Genomic DNA, 19,315 nt, shown 5'->3' on the forward strand with positions numbered 1-19,315 from the left:
CATGAATCATGATCCATCAATAAAGAAATAGACCTAACAGAAGTTGTTCAATAGCATCTAACAGAAGACATCTCTATGTTATTGCTTCATTACAATGCAGAATAGATGCTAATTCAATGGATAGACTATTTCAAATGTTGGCTTTTACATGGATTCAGAGTCTTAGATCCAGTATTGGAATTCAACAAGTGATCAGGACATGGATATTAAAAAAAAAAACATGAGGTACTTGTCTCTTTTAAAAGAACAAGACGTTTTAAAAAAGCATTACAACACACATGAGGTCAACACATTTTGTTTATCAGTCAGTCACCAACTCAACAAGCAATAACAACAGAGACAAATAGAGAAGCTTTGATGTTCTAATCGCTACTGTAACCACCATCATCGTTATCCTTATTCTCATGGTCTCTCACCACTTGTTCTATGAACTGTTTCCGAACTCCAGCCATCACAGCTTCCCTGGAGGAGTCATCGTCTCCTCCTTTGCCATCATTAAGAACCGGCTCTGATTGACACAGTAGTAAGGCTACACCTGAAAAACCAACCAGTTGCAAGTACGTTCAGACATGAGCCTACAACCATTCTGCTCAAAGTATGATACAATCGCAAATGTGGTAGATCATACAGAGGCTAGAGATGAAAAATGACATAATAATGAAACACAAAATGGGCACAGACTGTATCAGAATAAGAAGACTTCAAACTTACTCTCTGGGGTGCACCTACGGCCAAAGCTCTTCAAGCCTACATGAGTTCCTTTAACGGCACCATGGTGGTACACAAGCAAGGTAGGAAGATTACAATCAGGGTAGTTCGGAATACAATCAGTAGATATTATCTTAACGAAACTTTGTTGCTGGGTATCTGCTAGCCAATTCTTCTAGACAACCCAATAGCAAACCACACTCTGCAACACCATCAAAGAACAACAAGAAACAAACATGACTTAATTGTCTCTCAAGCATGCAACTAGACTGGTTGGTCAATAGGAAACAGCATTCACAAATACATCAAAACATACCTATCTTTGTATAGACATACAACAATAGGAAACCAGTGGCGGCAATTTGCGTTTGTTGCTCAAAGTTCAGTCTCCAGACGCTCCTCACAACGGTCGGACACTTTTCCATCATGCTGTCCTCTGCGGCAACCAGGGAGCAGTCAGAGTCCTCCTCAACTGCGGCGCCGATCCAGAAACCTCTATCAAAACTTCACGAGGCGTTGGACTCCGACCGATTCATATTGCTGCACGTCCTGGATCGGTTTAGTGAACAAGATTGGTCATTCTGTTGTTTCGGTCGCTGAGTCAAACAAGTGGTCTCTCGGATTAGAACGAGTACTTCTTGAACTGATACGGTTCGGTGTGGTTCCACATTCAAGCAACGCTTCAGTATTCTCGCCTTTGCTATACGTGGCTAAAGCAGGAGATGCCGAGGCGCTTAAATCTCTTGTAAAAGCAAAAGACATCTTCTTGGACTATCAAGACGAGGAAGGCTTTTCGGCTGCAATGCTAGCGGCCATGAATGGCCCGTTGAAGCTATACAACAACTCTGGCGACACAGTAGTCTCTCTGTCTGAGAAGAACGGTAACCGTGACGTGATAGAGAAGGTGATGCTCGAGTTTGCTCTTGAGAAGGACAACAGGAACATGGAAGGCGGGCGGGTTCTATGCTCTACACTGTGCTGGACGGCGTGGAGACGTCAAAGCGGTGGAGCTTTTGAGTGGAAAGGGATACGATCTGGACATCCCGGATGGAGACGGCTACACTCCACTCACTCATGCTTGCGGCCATCGAAGGCCATGGACATATGTGTGAATTCCTAATGACACAGCTCTGAATTTTCCTGATCAAAACAAACCACAAAGCAACACACCAATGTCCTGAACAATTGAACCTGTGCCTGTTCCGAATAGACCATCAAGCAACACACCAATGCCCTGAATTTTTAACAAGAAACACCCTTTTCCTAAATATAATCAAGAATAAGGATCACACATTGTACCGTTGCTATAGTCACATCCTAACGAAGAAAAAGAAGAAGAGAATTTTACCTTCCTCGTCAACCTCCTAGAACATTAGAGGCATAGAATCCAAGGAATAAGTTATAAGACACATGACAACTATGAGAATACGTTATAAGAACACATATTAGTATAGAATACAAATTAGTATTCTATAATCCAAGGAATAAGTTATAAGCCTTGCCTCGTGAAGTAAGAAAAAAAATCTTATGAAACACCTGAAATTTGGGAATATCTTATGAGGAAAGTGGGAACTAGAAAAGCAACAAAATATTCATTGTAAGTAGCATTTAAGAACAATATCAACCATCACAACAAATAATTGACAAGTTCATTTTTAAAACTTTTTATATGAAGGGGGTCTCGTCTACGCTAAGCTGCTTGCTGTTCCAGAATTAACTCATGCAGCTGCAACTTCAGGTCATGTATTGCCACCATTTAAACGAAATAAACAAATATTATTAAGAAGGTAAAAACAAACCATTCTTTCAAGCAGACACTTTTACTATTGCATACATCAAATTCAAATATTAAGTTAAAGTAAGCATTTAGATATATAGCTTGAGACATAAATAAATAAAAGCTGAAAACTACATGATCACATGCAGTGACATAGAAAGATATTATGTGCAGAGAGATAGCTACAGAGTTATAACTCACCTGCTGCTATGTCAAGTCCACCATTATAGCTGCAAAGAAAAAAAAAACACAAAATCTGAAGTAAAATCTACAGTTATAAAAGAACACAGAAACATAAACTGGTGGTAAGACATGTGTTTGAAACTGAAACCTGAGTTATAATGTCCAAATCCAAGGACTCGTCTTTGCTTCGTTATAAATCTCCCAAGTAACAACAACATAGGCAACCAAACTCCATCCTGGAAAAACACCAAATCTTAAGTAAAATCCACATTTACAGAACATATCTATATTAGTATAAGAGAAGAGAGTTTGAAATTGCAACCATGTTCTTGATCAGTATGTAAAAGGTCACACGAAAAGTTACATGGATTCACATGATACATATACAGCATCAACTAACATTAACCTATAAAAAAACTTAGATTCTACAATTCAAAATGTATAAAATACAGAGAACAAATCTCATGTCCAGCTTCTTCCAATTTGAAATTATAAACTCATAACTCTTCTCTATAACTATAACATCCAGAAGAACTGCAAATCCAAGTACCTAAGGAGAAGCACTTTCCGGATCCCATAGGTCATAGCAGCTTCCAACATATCAGATGGAAGAGTAGCTCCTCGAGCTTCAGTCTCGACCTCTTCAAATTTCTAAAGAGGTCCAAACTCTTTTTCTTCGTAGTCTTCGCCATCATCACCTTCTCCTCCTCCACCATTGTTAAAGCCATCCCAAACATTACCAATTTACCATCATTACCATTAAAGCCATCCCCAACATTACCATCACCATCCAAATTCTCAGGCTGATCAGTTCCCAAGTTTCTAACATTTTCTTTTCCTAAGTTGCTATCATCATTTTGTTTGTTGAGTAGCCGCAACACCACCACCAGATAGCGGCTCAACAGGAGACTGAGACATATTAATCATCAAAATTAAGAAGAACATATACAACGGAAAAAGAGATTAAAAAATTACATTTTCATTTACACTCAAGATTTTGATTTACTAAGGCTTCATCATCTTTTTCAAATTGTCCGTATGAGAACTAAAGTGATTTCGTGAAGCTAGTTTGATACTTAAAGAGTCTAGATGTTAAGATCTCAAAAGAAGGTACAAAGCCAATGTCAAAATCTGAGAAGAAGATCCCTTTAAGTATGCAAACTAAAACAATATGCAAACTTTAAGTTCTGATTCCAGATCAAACAAAGCACAAATCTAATCCAAATCTGCTAAAACCAAAATCAATACCTAGTAGTACTTCCTCTATCCTCCAATTGAGCTAACGAAACATACTCCTGCGACGAATTCGTAAACCCAAGACCACCATCCTCATCCGAAGAAGAAGAGCGGTGACGCAAACCTCTCTCCCACGCCGCCGTCTCCTCCGCCTATACTCAACACAAACACAAGCCATATGCAAACCACACTGAAACCCCATAACCAACAACCCAAACTCTCAACGGCACGTTAGGTCTCTCGTCACGGCTAAGAATCAGAACAGCGACACCGATCGCAACAAAAGCTATATTATCCAACCAAACTCCGATTGCAGATGATGACCAGCGGATTAGACAGAGTTCCTTCTCGATTCTCCTCTAAAATCAAACGAGATAGATCGAGATCGCTTCCGAAACATCGAGAGAGAGAGAGAGAGAGAGTGAAGAAGAAGAAAGAAAAAAAAAAAAGGCGCAAGTTTTTTTTGGCCTTTTACTCAAAAACGCTACCCATTCACATGTAAACACGTGGCTGTAACCGCTACCCATTCACATGTAAACACGTGGATGTAAGATACAACCCAACAATTTCTTAACTAAGATATATTAATTAGCATATTAACCATTTTTAATTTATTTTTTCCCATTTTTACCTAAGATATTTGCTTACATACTTCCATTGACATTGAACTTATACAATGCATGTTGACAAAATAAAAATATAACCATCACATGGATTCCACCTTCAATTGTAAAATTTGTACATTTTAATTTTTTTGTGACCTAAAGTTAGAAGTTCATGTATTAAACCATAATTAGATAATTTAATAATTTTTTTTTTGTGTTCAGCAAGATAAAAAGACTTTAATTCGAATTATATGTACGTATAAAAATGCATTTTGATTTTTTTTGTTCATATTACTTTAACACTCTTTACTATAACATTTATAATGTAAAATCAAGCTTAAGTTGACTATTATATAGTTTAATGTCATTTGTACATGTACACCAAATATCCTTTACAATAATATTTTTGGTTAGAATTAAAAAATAATATTACTTGTTTACATCAATTGAGTTGGAGATATTTTAAGTTTCAGAAAATTTCATGAATATAATTCATGATGTGAATATTATTTTATGGAAAATGTATAATCTACTATGTATGTAATAAAAAATACATTTGTATATCTTCTCTATTATTTAAGAGGTGATTTGTTAAATTTTTTGATGTATTACTCTTTTACATCTTTTGAAGACAAAAAAATAATTAAAAATAATATTTCTTTTTGTAAAATACTATGAGAACCATTGTGCTAAATTTTATTTGCCTATTAACAAACAAAATTAATATACATGTTATCAAAATTCCATAATTACATTTTTATTGACATATACCCAATTCAATAATGTGTTTATGTGAATTTATCTTTAAAACATAATATTTGCTATATTTTTTATTTAACTTTTTGAAGAGTATAGGATTACTTTGATTTTGGAAGTTTAAATAATTCATTCAACAATTAGTCATTATTAGTTGAATAATAGAAATTAGACTACTCAAGTTAAATAATATGCAATTAAATACATCAACTTTTAAATTTAGGCAAAAAAAAAAATTGAACTTCATTCAATGTGAACTCGAATAGGTTCCCTATCTCCTTGCGATTGAACACCAAGACCTTTACCTCCATCGTATTTCAAAAACCAAGCGATCAATTACCTGAATCACCTTTTTTCTTTTCGTTCACCATTGTTACTTTTTCTTTTAATCGGATAACTGTTTTACGAAGAACAAGAGAGAGACGATCGGAGAAGAAGATGATGAAAAAGTGAATAGAGAGTAAATGGAAACTTCTTCGTGAAGTCGTTGATAATTAAAACGATTTCGTCGATACTACCACGTGTGCTAGGGTAAGATCGGCCGTTGGATTCGTCCCTTAACTAAGGCGACAACGACTCGTCTATGGATGACCATTCACGTGGTGGAATATGGCCGTTGTGTAGTTCCAAATTTTTTATTTATAATTTATAAAGGTTTTTTTTTAACTTATTGTCTAACTTAAAGATTTTTAATTAGTTGGAAGCCACAATTGATCGACTAGAAAATGACACAAATGTTAAATATCAAACTATGTATTACTTGATGCACCAGATTTAGTAGACATTTTACCAGGGATCCGATATACATATTAATGGACTAGTAAAAAACTTGTTCATTAACTGTTTATTATTTTTTTATTCAGAAAATAAATTTATCTTTTCATCTGTGTCATCAAATTGGAAAGTGTCAGCTTTGAAAAGCCAATATAGAAAGTAGCATTTCTCATAATTTGAGTTTCGAAAGTGGCCACTTAATTTCTCTTTTATAGTTATGTTGTAGTAAGTGGCTTCCAGAGCCATGCCTACGTTATGAAATAAGAAACTCTCGCCTACGACATCATATTTTGTGGAAACTTTAGGAAGCTATATATATATGTTGATAATGGTTATCACATATGTATTATTATATTGAATTAGTTAAGTTAAAGAGACTAATACAAAGTAAATAGTATAACATGTAATATAGAAAATAGTTTAACAGTTTAACATCAAAGTTCTCATTGTACGTTAATACCAGTAGAAGATGGTTGGTCACAATACCAAAAAAAGGTGTACCTACAACTTTGAAATACATTAGCGAATAATCAAAGGCACCCAATAAGTCCTACTAAAGAATGAATACTTCAAACTCTATTGATTAACTTGAAATCTACTGATATACTTGTGGATTAGAAAATCAGATTTTTCTGAAAAAGAAAGGTTACTTGAATATGGTTTTGGAGAATACTTATCCAATGAGTGAACTTGAAGAAGTTTTCTTTGTATTATTGAGGTCTTTTGGTTGCAGGTGAAATTGCCAATTTGATGTTTTTAGGCTCTAAAGAAATTTTATGAAGCATAAAACAGAATTTTTCTATAGCATCTAACAGAAGACATCTCTATGTTATTGCTTCATTACAGTGCGGAGTAGATGTTAATTCAATGGATAGACTATTTCAAATGTTGGCTTTTACATGGAGTCTTACATCCAGTACTGGAATTCGACAAGTGATCAGGACATGAATATTTTTTTAAAAAGCGTACCTGTCTCTTTGATAGTGTTGCAGAGTGTGGTCTGAATCCATGTAACACATCTGGACACATCTGCTAGCCAATTCTTCTAGACAACCCAATAGCAAACCACACTCTGCAACACCATCAAAGAACAACAAGAAACAAACATGACTTAATTGTCTCTCAAGCATGCAACTAGACTGGTTGGTCAATAGGAAACAGCATTCACAAATACATCAAAACATACCTATCTTTGTATAGACATACAACAACCCAATCTTCAGCAGAGGCTTGTGCAACCTCACGTACGAAATCAGATCCAGAGATGGGAATCACAGTCCCATATCTTCTAAATTTAGCAGCTTCTCTTAGCTCAGACAACCTCTTCTTCCTATCAAAGCATCAAAACACATTAGCGCCTCTGAAGCATCAAGTGTATTGCACAATAACTTTAGCCTATCCATCAACATCTGAAATTAGTCACACTAACCTTAATTGCATTCATATCCAAAACACAAACAAATCGAGAAAAATCAGAGCTTGATAATATAGTACACCAAGAGCTCTCTCGCTAGCTACATGACAACAGACCCACAAAATCGAATTCACAATCCAGAACCCATCACAAGTCATGGGACACTAACACTGGAAAAGAGTTCAGGATTGGAGCTGGAGTGGCTGAGCCTTACCCTTTGACCTGGTGTGCTGTAGAGTACTTTGAAACCAGTGGCGGCATTATGCGTTTGTTGCTCAAAGTTCAGTCTCCAGACGCTCCTCACAACGGTTGGACACTTCTCCATCATGCTGTCCTCTGCGTCAACCAGGGAGCAGTCAGAGTCCTCCTCAACAGCGGCGCCGATCCCGAAACCTCTATCAAAACTTCACGAGGCGTTGGATTCCGACCGATTCATATTGTTGCACGTGATGGATCAGTGGAGATCATACAACAGCTAGTCAGCTTTGGCTGCGATATAAACTCGAAGAATGATGCTGGGAACACAGCCCTGCTGATCTCTACAAAACACAAACATTCAGAGTGCGTAAAAGTGCTCTCCCTTGCTGGTGCTTCGTTTTAGTGAACAAGATTGGTCATTCTGTTGTTTCGGTCGTCAAACAAGTGGTCTCTGGGATTAGAAAGAGTACTTCTTGAACTGATCCGGTTCAGTGTGGTTCCATATTCAAGCAACGCTTCAGTATTCTCGCCTTTGCTATACGTGGCTAAAGCAGGAGATCCCGAGGCGCTGAAATCTCTTGTAAAAGCAAAAGACATCTTCCTAGACTATCAAGACGAGGAAGGTTTTTCGGCTGCAATGCTAGCGGCCATGAATGGCCACGTTGAAGCATTCAGAGTCCTAGTCTAAGCATCAACAAATATTAGTCAAGAGCTGACTCAGATGACTAACTACCTAGAATCGAACTCTGAACTGTTAAAGTTTTAAACAAAGCTTTGTACCAATCTCCCTCCTTCTTCCTCCTCTTCCCTCCTCTTCCTTTCTTTCTTGGCAATGTTTATGGCTGCTCCGGCATAGTTCAAACCCTAGAAGTGAGCCCGATTGTATTAGTATCTGAACCGATCTCTGCTTGCTAAGAAAGACGAACATGTCAATTTTTTCTAACCTCTCTAGTTTTGATAATTTTGGCATCCTCATTCAAATTTGACTGGAAAACAGAAACCCTAGTGATTATGATGATCTCTAATCTTGGGAAACAGAAACAGAGAACCTCCAAAGTTCCAAAGAATCAAAAAATTAAAAAATCAAATCTTGGGAAACCACGATGAACGGAAACAATCAACGAATCAGCCATTGACGATGTCAAGAAAGAAAGGAAGAGGAAGAAGTGGTGATTCTCGCGCGTAGACATAGTTATAAACATAAAAGTTCCCCATTGTTACGAATAATTCTGAGGGATCAGTTGGTTAAAGCTTTGATAAAACGTTAAGATTCCAAGGTTCGATTCTAGGTAGTTACCTTTTTAAAAAAAAAAACTAGAGTATTAAAACGACGCCGTTAGATGCTCAATGCCACCTCGTGTTAAACATATGTCATGGATTCCTCATTACTTGTAAAATTTGTACATTTTAATTTTTTTTTTACCTAAATTTAAAATTTCATGCATTAAACCAAAATTAGATCATTTAATATTTTTTTTGTATTCAGTAGGATGAAAAAACTCTTAATTGAATTATACATACGTAAGAAAATGCATTTTGAATTTTTTTTTTCAATTACTTAACACACTTTATTTTATACCTCTATAATATAAAATCAAACTGAAATTGACTATTATACAATTTAATGTCATTTGTATATGTGCACCAAATATCATTTGCAATAATATTTTCGGCTAGAATTGAAAAATAATATTACTTTTATATATCAATTGAGTTGGAGATATTTTAAACTTCAGATATTTTCATGAATTATATTCATGACGTAGATATTATTTTACAGAAAATGTTTAAGTTATTATTTATGTAATTAAAAATACATTCATATATCTTCTCTATTATTTGAGAGGTAATTTATTAAATTTGTTGATGTATTACTCTTTCATATTTTTTGAAGACAAAAAATAATTAAAAATAATATTTAATTTTGTAAAATACTTTGAGAATGTTTGATTCGATCTACGAACCTGTATACCTGTTCAACCTTAGCAGCGATTAAATTCTCTTCAGCCTTTTGATCAACTCCCTCTGCGTCCCTGCTCTCTGATTGATCAGAATAATTGTGATTCAGGTAATTAGAAGATGAATTAGGTTTTTTTTTGTTTAGATTCGTTGATTAAATTCAATTAGAAGATGATGTTAGATTCGGGTTTTACTATGGGTTTCCAACTCAAAACCAGTTGGCAATTAGTGGATTGGCCGTAACCTTTTATATTTATATATACATTTTTTAAGTACATTTTGGGTTCTACCCTTTTAGTTTTACTTATTTACAATATTGATCCTAAAAAAATTGCACAAAAAAACGATAACTAAAACCGAAAATTCCTAAAATATTTTTACAACAATATTCTGTTTTCCTTTAATATTTTTATTAAAATCGAAATTATCATATTAAGAAACATATTAAGAACCAAAATCCTAAACTTTCCTAAAACAATGGTAACAATTATTCATTCTACTTATAATTCCTAAATGAAACCAATCTTTGGATCATTGAATCAAAAATTAAATCAACAATCCACTAAAATAGGAAACAATACCTAAGTAACAAATTTGAGCTTTTAATGCTATCACTAACAATAAATATGGTATTAAAACATACAAAACTAAATGGAAACTAAATTAAACATTAAATTTCTAATCATGATTTTCAAGATTTCTAACTTGCTCACCAAGATTTATTCTCCTAACCATGACTACCTCTATAAATAACCTGTAAATGGAACAACTATTGTTATCATTGTAGCAATACAGAGTTCATGTTTTCTTATCATTAAAGCATTTTCTTTCTCTCAGTTTTGTTTTTTTTTTTAAAAAAAATTGTACAGTTTGTTTTAAATATATGTTTACTATATGTGAACAAGATAATGAATACAAAAATAGAGAAGCATTAGTTTTTTGGGTTTTTTTTATTATGCTTATGTTTCTTTTTATCATTCTCATTGATTATATTCGATTTAATTCTTTAAATGGCATTCTTTAAATGAAATAAATCAACTTTTGTGGAAAAAAAAAATTCGATTTAATTCTTTTTTTTTTTGTAATAATTATACTAATTCTTAACTTTTTTTTTTGGTAAGGATTAATGGATTATAATTCTTAATTCTAAGTAACGTTGATTTCAATTGGGTTTTGATTTTATTTTCTGTAACAATTCTAATTCTTAATCTTAATCATTATCCTATGTGGTATACTGCAAGACAATTTTTATATAAATTTTATTTCTAATTTAATATAAATTTTTGTATAAAAGTTTTATAGAAATATTTGTAAATATGTAAGTGAGTGTGAAACAAAATTTACAAGCATTCAAATTTACAAATTTGTATATGTTTGATTCAATTCTTAGTCAAACCGTTAAATGTACCATTCAATTCTTAGTCAAACTATTTAATAATATTTTAAAACTTAAAAATAAAAGGAAATATTAATATAAAAGGTTATTGTATATCGAGACGGGTTTGGATCAACATTAATATAAATTTAAAATTTCAATAACTCACTTAAATTGGTTTGATCCTAGAATATTGATATTAGATTCTTTGAAAGTTAGCATATATTAAGTTTATGGTCCATTTACAATACCTAACTATAAACATACTTTCAAAAATGACATAAAAATAAATGGAATGTTTAAATAAGAAGTATAGTTAAATACGTTCATCCAAATACTTATCTTCAAATACATATTACAATGTTTTCTTGACTCTAACAAATTTATTTGCAAAACTATAATAGAAAAACTTAAATTATAAATGTTAAACATTTCCACCAAAACCCAATATATATTTTCAAACTACAGTAAAACCTCTATAAATTAATAAGGTCGGAACCACTATATTTTATTAATTTATAGAGGTTTTAATTTATCGATAAATTAATAATTATTAATTTATCGATAAATTAATATTTTATTAATTTATGAAGATATTCGTTCATTTTCATTTTCTATAACAAAATAAAATACTTTTGTTATCATTCATATTTTTAAAGAATTTTCTTAATTTATAATCTTGTCTATCATAATAGGATGAATGTCAATTATTCACTATGTATCTAGATAGAAATGATCAATGTTAGAAGTTTAGAGTTTAGAAGAAATTGTTACTACTTCATGTTAATGATGAAGTCGAAGAAAATATTACGGTACCTGTAAAACCAGTTATATGTAAAGAAAAAATTATTATATCTAGAACTCTCCACAATTTTTGGATGCTATTTGAGAAGACACCAACTAAAAAGATTAGAGATAAGCTCCAATAAGTATACAAATTCAAGAATACACAAACAAAATAAAATCATATTTCACTAGATTTTCTTATATATATATATATATAAGTTTATTTGATTATTAATTTATGGTATTGATGGGACCATATTTTTACATAGGATTTCCAAAAAAAATTATTATCTTATTATTTTATCGAAATGTGTCATTTTTTACACCAGCCCAACTTGGGACCGGAAAAATTTATTAATTTATAGCGAGTATTAATTTAAAGAGTATTACTTTATAGAGGTTCTACTGTAGAAAAACTACATTTTCATCCAAAAATAATTAATAATGTATAATTGTTATATGACATAAGAAGTACTACAAAAAAAATAAAACATAATTTTATTTTTAATTTTTAATTACAAAAATATATTTCCGTGGGTTAAAACCTAGTATTACTTAAATCATTTCATATCTTTCTGATGTGGTATATTTTACACTAACACCCTCTTCCGCTCAGGCATGATCATCTGAAGCGTGGATATATGTGGGAACAACATCCACGTAATGGCCTAATAATCAATCTACTCTAATACCATATTAAATTCGGACTTTATTATAGGCTTCCAACTCAAAACCAATTGGCAATTAATAGATTGACCTAAACTTTTTATATATTACTTAAATTCTTTCACATATTTTTTTGATGTGGTATATTTTACACTAATGAATTTGGGTTTTCTTTATTGGGATTCAATTCAATTAGAAGATGATTAGGATTATTTTTTTTTGATTTTCCATGGAAAAAACAAGAAGTCTCAGGAATCATGAAGTACGACTGGGACTGGGGTAGAGCCAGAGGTATAAGCGTTCAACCCGAAACGATTAGGAAACCTCTACTACCTCAGATAGAGAGATACGATGGTTTTCTTAAAGAAGAAGCTTCAGAGAGGAAGAAGAAGAAGAAGCCTGATTCGTAAATTCAAATAAGAAGTCGATCGGTTCAAAAGACAAAAACAAGAACCACGCTCTTCTGTTTCGGCTTCTTCTTTGAATTGACGAACCAGCGCTTCTTCTTATTCCCTCATTTGATTTCGAATTAGCTTGGGTAGAATCCAGATTTCGAGTCTAATCCATTCATTTCTGGTTGTTGGATGGATTTTACAGGGAGGGAAGATACATTCAGTGGGTTTCCATAGGACCGATGACCTATTGGTTACATCCAGCGAGGATGATTCACTTCGTCTCTTCGATATCGCCAACGCTAAGTCAGTTCTTCCTCCCTTTTTTTAGGTTTTCAATTAAGTTCTACCAGTTTGAATTTCTCTGGAGTACGAATTGAAATTTCATCTGAAAGTTTGTATTCGATGTTTGTTTAAAAAACGTAGACAGCTCAAGATTACATACCATAAGGAGCATGGCACAGATCGTGTATGCTTTACTCATCATCCCAGCTCTCTTATTTGCTCTTCTCGATACAATTTGGAGTCTACTGGAGGTGGGTTTCATGATTTAGGCTTACCTTTTTAGTCAATAGGGGATTCTACATCTACGTGGTAGGCCTGCAGTTGCGTATGGCCAACAAGGCCTGGTTTTTGCTATTGCAATGGATTAATGGAAGGAGGTGCTGTTAAGTTATTTGATTCCCGGTGTTATGACAAGGTTACCTACTTAGTCTTATGATTCACACAGCCTTACACATGACTGCTCTTATAATTCTAAGTTATGACTACTCAGCTACCAATTTCAATCTCTTCTGTAGGGTCCCCTTTGACACATTTCTGGTGGGTGTGGGGATACTGCTGAGGCTAACGGTATAAATTTCAGCAACGATGGAAATTCCATGCTCCTAACAACTACGAATAACAATATCTACGTTCTTGATGCATATCGTTGAGAGAAGGTAAATCACATTCTGTATCTTTCGCTTGGAGAAGACATAAGTTTAGGTTCAAATTGGTAAAGCCGGTATGTTGTTTTGCAGAAATGTGGTTTTAGTTTGGAGCCTTCCCAGGGTACATCCATAGAAGCCACACCAGATGGCAAGTATCTTCTGTCAGGTAAATACATTTGTTTGAAACTCTTCACAACATCCAAGTTTATAACCAACTTTAACTCCATTTTTATGAAACTAGTCAATTAAATCAGATAAAATTCTAGACCTCACTGTAAGTTTTCTTAAAAAGATGTTGAATGAATTATTCAGAATATTTATAGCTACTATCTTTTGCCTTGTGCTTGTCACAGTATCTAAATTTGTCCGGGTTTTTTTTTCCTTTAAAAATCAGGTGGCGAGGTGGGAGAACAATATAGGAGTAGTGTCGTGTCTGAAATGGGCACTTCGTAGAGCCATGTTTGTTGCTGCTTCTACGGTTCTCACATTCTGGACACCCAACGATGGTGAGCCGCCAGAGACTATGTATGTATTGTCAAAGGTATATTCCCCAGAGAACCAAAGAAGAAGGTGAAGGGAAACCACCACACTTACTACCATGTCAACGATATTGCTTTCCTTATCCACGAGCCACTTCTTGAGAAGTTCAGGGAAATCAAAACCTACAAGAAGAAAATGAAAAAAGCCAAGGCCAAGAAAAACGAGGAGCTCGCACGCCTTTTGCTTACTCGCCAACCCACTTACAAGCTATATAGATTGATCCGTGTAAGGTTTGCTTCTGATACACTACTTGATTTTTTCTTCCTGTGCCTGAACATCCATGAGTTTAGACTGTTAACACCCATTTCTGCTTGTGCTCTTAATATTTAGGTATCCAACATGTATTGATGCACTACGAGGCTTGGATGACTGTCTTACCATGGTTCATCTTTTTGCGGTGTTACCTGCATCAGACAGGGAAAATCTCGAAGTTAAGCGAGTCCACAACTGTAGAAGGTCAGAATCTTATCTCTTCTTTTGGAACCTTGTGTCTTTACATATTTAGGTATCCATTTAATCTTACTTTGCGCTTCTCTTGTGAACCAGATTGACCCATGAATGGCAAGCTTACATTTCACGTTGTCATGCATCACGTCAAGTGTTTGTATCTGTCAAGGGTATTTACTATCGGGTATTGCGTTACTCTATCTTGAAAGTTTATAATGGAATTAGTAGATTACATCCTCGAATAATGAAACTTTGGTAATTATCTTAATAGGCTGAATTAGAAGGTCAAAAGATCACTTGGTTAACCCCTCATGCAATACAACAAGTTTTTACAAATGATGTTTGACTTTGGTGTCCTGCTTTTATGAGGTGAGAACTCCTAATCCCTGTTCATTCCTTTTCCCTTGTTATCTTAATTCATCAGTTTAGTACGAATAAATTAATTTGAGTTGTCTAACCTAAACTGATGTTTGGTCGTATGATGACTTATTTTCATTCACCTTTTGATGCAGACTCTTCTTGCCGTTATTAATTTCAAGCTTTACCATTCTCTGAATGTGAAATATCCGCCAATCCTTGATTCTCGGTTGGAGGCTTTGGCTGCGGGTACTCCAAGTAGCGATGATATTCCTTAAATGATATCTTTCATATGGGAGTTCATATGTAACTATTAGAATGGAGGACCTGTTACTCTGATTAATATTTGTGCATGTCTTCAATGTTGCAGATACATAGATGCCAGCTCCAGGGGCATAGCGGTGGAACCTAAAGTTGATGCTTCATCTAGCTCGCAGTCAAACAACCGTGAAGAATCTGAACTTAGACTTGCACAACATAAGCACCAGCTGCCTTCGAGTGAGCCTGGAGCACTGATGCATCTAGTTGTCAGATAACAATAAAGAGGTTGAAGAGGATGAAGAAACAAGAGTGTGCAAGTCACTGTTCAAGGATCAGAAGTTTTTCTTGAGCCGTGAGGTATCTTTCTGATTCACTCCTTCTGAGCCACTTTTTATCTCTGAATTTTATTGTAAAATAGTAAATCATTGGCAAATTTAAAACGGGAAGGGACAAAACATACTCATTTGCTACTAAATTTTATCAGTAATTGACCAAGTATAATAGTAGTCTTTCTATAACATGAATCTCTAACATCTCGATAATGTTCAAAGACTATTACTTGACTACAAATCATAAAGTAAAGGCACTTAAAACTACTGTGTAAGATATATTTGGAAGATCTGTGTGCTTGAGTTGCTCCTCTTATATGTTGTTTTTTGCGTAGGTTCCAAGAGAGTCCCTGCTTTTTGTGCTTCCTGCTTTTGGTGGGATGGTGTCTTGGGAAGGAGAAGGTGCTCCTCCGCTCAAGGAAGATGATGAGAATATTACACATCATGTAAGCCATTTTGCTGGATGTTTAATATTTGCCGTTGTATCCTAAAGTGTAGATATATAGATAGTTTTCAATAACATGCATTCTACCTCTGTAGATCATCGATAAGCCAAGTGCGGGCCATCAGTATCTTTCAAGGGAATATGTGCAACCACAGTGGATCTATGACTGCGTGAATGCTCGCATAATTCTTGCCAACTGAAAAGTACTTGGCCGGAAGGTAACACATTCATAGCCCTTGCCTTGCCTATATCTTCTATTACTACCATTATTTTGTTTAGTTTTCCCAGCTGTTTACATATTTGTTGTGTTTTTTTTCTTTCAAGCAGCATTCCACCGCCACACGTGTCACCGTTTGTGGACAATGAAGCAGAAGGATATGTTCCTGATTATGCGGAAACCATTAAAAGGCTTCAAGCAGCAGCCAGAAACGAAGTTCTTCCGGGTTACGCGTGTCGGGTTCTTGTAAATAAGGCGAGTGGAGCGAGTTACAGCGCTCTGAGTCTCGCCGGTAGACTGAAGTTAAATTGATGAGCGAAAAGTAAAAAAAAATTAACAAAAAAATAATATTTAGGTATCTTTGGGGTTTTAAAATTTTTTTAGATTAAATTTCATATAATACTAGATGAAGACCCATCCAATGTGTGGGTTTTAAGTTTTATAAATTAAATTAAGTTTTATAAATTAAATTAAATTTTATAAATTTTATTTTTGTTATAATACACTGATTTATATTTATTTACAAATCTTTTATGTATGTTACTATTAAAACTATATTTTTTACACCTAAATATATTCTGTGTTACAATATATTCTTTATCACCATCTAGAATGTTTATATGAATACATTAAGCCAACTATTTTACTTTCATTTCTGCATAGTTTTTTAATTACTAAGAGTGTTGGTTCAAAAAACATTTTGAATAAAAAGTATATTATATAATATACTAATCAATGATATATCATTAAAATAATTTATGATCACCATGAAGAAAACCTCAGCTCCGCCCTCATCCTTATGGAGAGAACCTTGCGTGCAACCTCCTCCACCATGGAGAGAACCTTGGCTCCGCCTTCCTCCCTTGGGGAGATAACCTTGTGTCCAACCTTCTCCACCATAGAGTGAAACTGGCTGTGTCGTCCTTCTATGTGGAAAGAACATGTTCACGTCTTTTTGCTATCTCAAAATGGCTTGCTCCGACAACCATTGAAAGTAAAAACCTTTTTCTAACGTCACAATATGTTTTGATAGTAACTACTGTTAAATTTCCCAATGTATTCATGATAGTAACTATGCAGAAGTGAAAGTAAAATAGTTGGATTAATGTGTTTATATATTACATAATATAGTAATCAATGATGTATCATCACAATAATGTATGACCGCCATGGAGAAAATCTCGGCTCCGCCCTCATCCCTTATGGAGAGAACATTGCGTCCAACCTGCTCCACCATGGAGAGAACCTTGGCTCCGCCTTCCTCCCTTGGGAAATAACCTTGCGTCCAACCTCCTCCACCTCCTTCTCTTAGGGAGATAACCTTATGTCCAATCTTTTCCACCATAGAGACAACCTCGGCTCTGCCCTCCTCCTGTGTGGAGAGAAAATGTTCACGTCTTTTTGCTATCTCAAAATGGCTTGCTCCGACAACCATTGAAAGTAAAAACCTTTTTCTAACGTCACAATATGTTTTGATAGTAACTAATGTTAAATTTTCTAATGTATTCTTGGAAATGCCTTTGAAACACCATGATGTAGTCTCTGTCTCTGTAACGCCTAAACCGCCACCTTGCTTAGTGAGCCCATGTCCACTCTCAGTCTATGGCCCACCTTCCTAAGTGGACCCTACATCTATTCTCGGCATTTGGACCCACCCATATTTGATGGCAAGTTTGTTACGTCTGGGAGGCTTTAAAAACTTGTTTACCGACCCTACAAATCAACAAATGATCTTTTCCTGTGTTTTGTCCTCACTCGCACAGTTCTGACAATCACTTCCAGGAAGGTCACCGATCATGAAGTTCTCTCAGGACCCTTGACCAAAAAATAAGTGCATTTTGGTGACATATGTGGTCATATCAATTCTTTTAAACCTTTCCGCAAACCAGGGTATCAGAGTCTTTGAGATCCTATGGATCTATCAACAACGATTTATGTTTTTACAATCTATCTATCTATGTTTGTTGTAAGCTTGTGTTTGATTAACTTATTTTATCCATCCATTAGGTTGATGAGCTTCTACTCGTTATCTCTATTTGGGATTGATTGAAAATAATGGTAACAATTATGTTTGCAAAAAAAGAAGAGTTTATGACCAACCAATCAAGATTGAGAAATTAGAAAAAAATTAATTTGGCATAACTAAAGAAATAATTAAAATTATAAGCATGGTAATATATCCCAAATAATTCAAAGATGAAAATATAAATTAAATAAAACAATCTAAAAATACTAAAATAAATTTTAAAATACAGTATTAGGAAAATAAGACGCATATATTAATCTTTTTTTAGGTCACCATATTATTCTTACCTATTCCCAACTGGAAAAGGAGAAAGTAGGAGAAAATTTGGTTTAAAAACATAAAAAATTTTACCTTTCCATTTTAAAAAATTTCCCAATTAAAACAAAGTTGAAAGCAATGTTTTTGAACACATTATTTAAATATGAGATGATTTATGTTTATATAGAAGTGAGTATTTACAAAATTTAGAATTAATAATTAACTGTATATTTTCTTTAATCCTTTTTCTATATTTTTTGTAGAATTAATAACTTAAAAATTAAAAATAAATAAATAATATTATAATTTCGAATTTTATAATTATTTTTTTAAAATTGTATTTTTTATAAATTCTGTAAGTTTTGATAATTATCTTTTTATATTATTAATATTTTTTTAAACAAAATATTTTATTTTTGTTGTAATCAAATTCCTCTTATTAAATATTAATTTTTATACATGTCAAAATTTGAGATTGATAACTTGACACATTTTAAAATCTTGTTAATGGCTAACTTTCAAAACCCAACTTTATATAATAAGATTATAAAAAAAATAATTTAGTTTGTTATTTCAATAATAATATGAATCCCCTTTATAATAAAAGGGAAGTACACAACATTGTTTTGGTAGACTTTATAATTTTAATAAATGGTTACAAATAGGTTATACAT

General features: G+C 33.8%; 1 protein-coding gene, 1 long non-coding RNA gene and 3 pseudogenes across 6 annotated transcripts; 2 read left to right on the forward strand and 3 right to left on the reverse strand.

The window, feature by feature from the left end:
* Positions 1-206: 206 nt before the first annotated feature.
* LOC147918496 (uncharacterized) lies at positions 207-1,133 on the reverse strand (annotated as a pseudogene). The gene is made up of 3 exons (XR_015592235.1): positions 1,025-1,133; positions 712-910; positions 207-535 (listed from the first exon to the last, which is right to left on the reverse strand). The product of XR_015592235.1 is annotated as an uncharacterized LOC147918496 (transcript).
* A 1,148-nt stretch (positions 1,134-2,281) lies between these two features.
* Positions 2,282-4,358, reverse strand: LOC147918497 (uncharacterized). Its single transcript, XR_015593039.1, has 4 exons — positions 3,917-4,358; positions 3,219-3,577; positions 2,817-2,904; positions 2,282-2,715 (listed from the first exon to the last, which is right to left on the reverse strand). It is a non-coding gene; the product is annotated as an uncharacterized LOC147918497 (long non-coding RNA).
* A 2,538-nt stretch (positions 4,359-6,896) lies between these two features.
* On the reverse strand, positions 6,897-8,773 carry LOC104769654 (uncharacterized). 2 transcript variants are annotated; one of them, XR_015593038.1, is made up of 5 exons: positions 8,596-8,773; positions 7,668-8,515; positions 7,469-7,553; positions 7,226-7,369; positions 6,897-7,111 (listed from the first exon to the last, which is right to left on the reverse strand). XR_015593038.1 is itself a non-coding variant. In XM_087505289.1 (4 exons), exons 2-4 carry the CDS (start codon positions 7,712-7,714, stop codon positions 7,072-7,074), a joined length of 231 nt encoding a protein of 76 aa, XP_087361415.1. In that variant the 5' UTR covers positions 7,715-8,515; positions 8,596-8,773; the 3' UTR covers positions 6,897-7,071. The 2 variants fall into 2 exon arrangements, 1 of the variants encoding a protein (XP_087361415.1); XM_087505289.1 differs by lacking the exon at positions 7,469-7,553.
* Positions 8,774-12,694: 3,921 nt separating this feature from the next.
* LOC147918498 (protein ANTHESIS PROMOTING FACTOR 1-like) lies at positions 12,695-14,422 on the forward strand (annotated as a pseudogene). The gene is made up of 6 exons (XR_015592236.1): positions 12,695-12,843; positions 12,962-13,135; positions 13,256-13,529; positions 13,630-13,770; positions 13,852-13,927; positions 14,156-14,422. The product of XR_015592236.1 is annotated as a protein ANTHESIS PROMOTING FACTOR 1-like (transcript).
* LOC104772250 (pescadillo homolog) lies at positions 14,272-16,732 on the forward strand (annotated as a pseudogene). The gene is made up of 9 exons (XR_015592237.1): positions 14,272-14,531; positions 14,632-14,757; positions 14,848-14,932; positions 15,020-15,114; positions 15,244-15,354; positions 15,430-15,723; positions 16,031-16,141; positions 16,236-16,358; positions 16,468-16,732. The product of XR_015592237.1 is annotated as a pescadillo homolog (transcript).
* Positions 16,733-19,315: the final 2,583 nt, after the last annotated feature.

This window comes from Camelina sativa, chromosome 20 (assembly GCF_030686135.1).
Source record: "Camelina sativa cultivar CO46 ecotype springtype chromosome 20, ASM3068613v1".
Taxonomy (NCBI): Eukaryota; Viridiplantae; Streptophyta; class Magnoliopsida; order Brassicales; family Brassicaceae; genus Camelina; species Camelina sativa.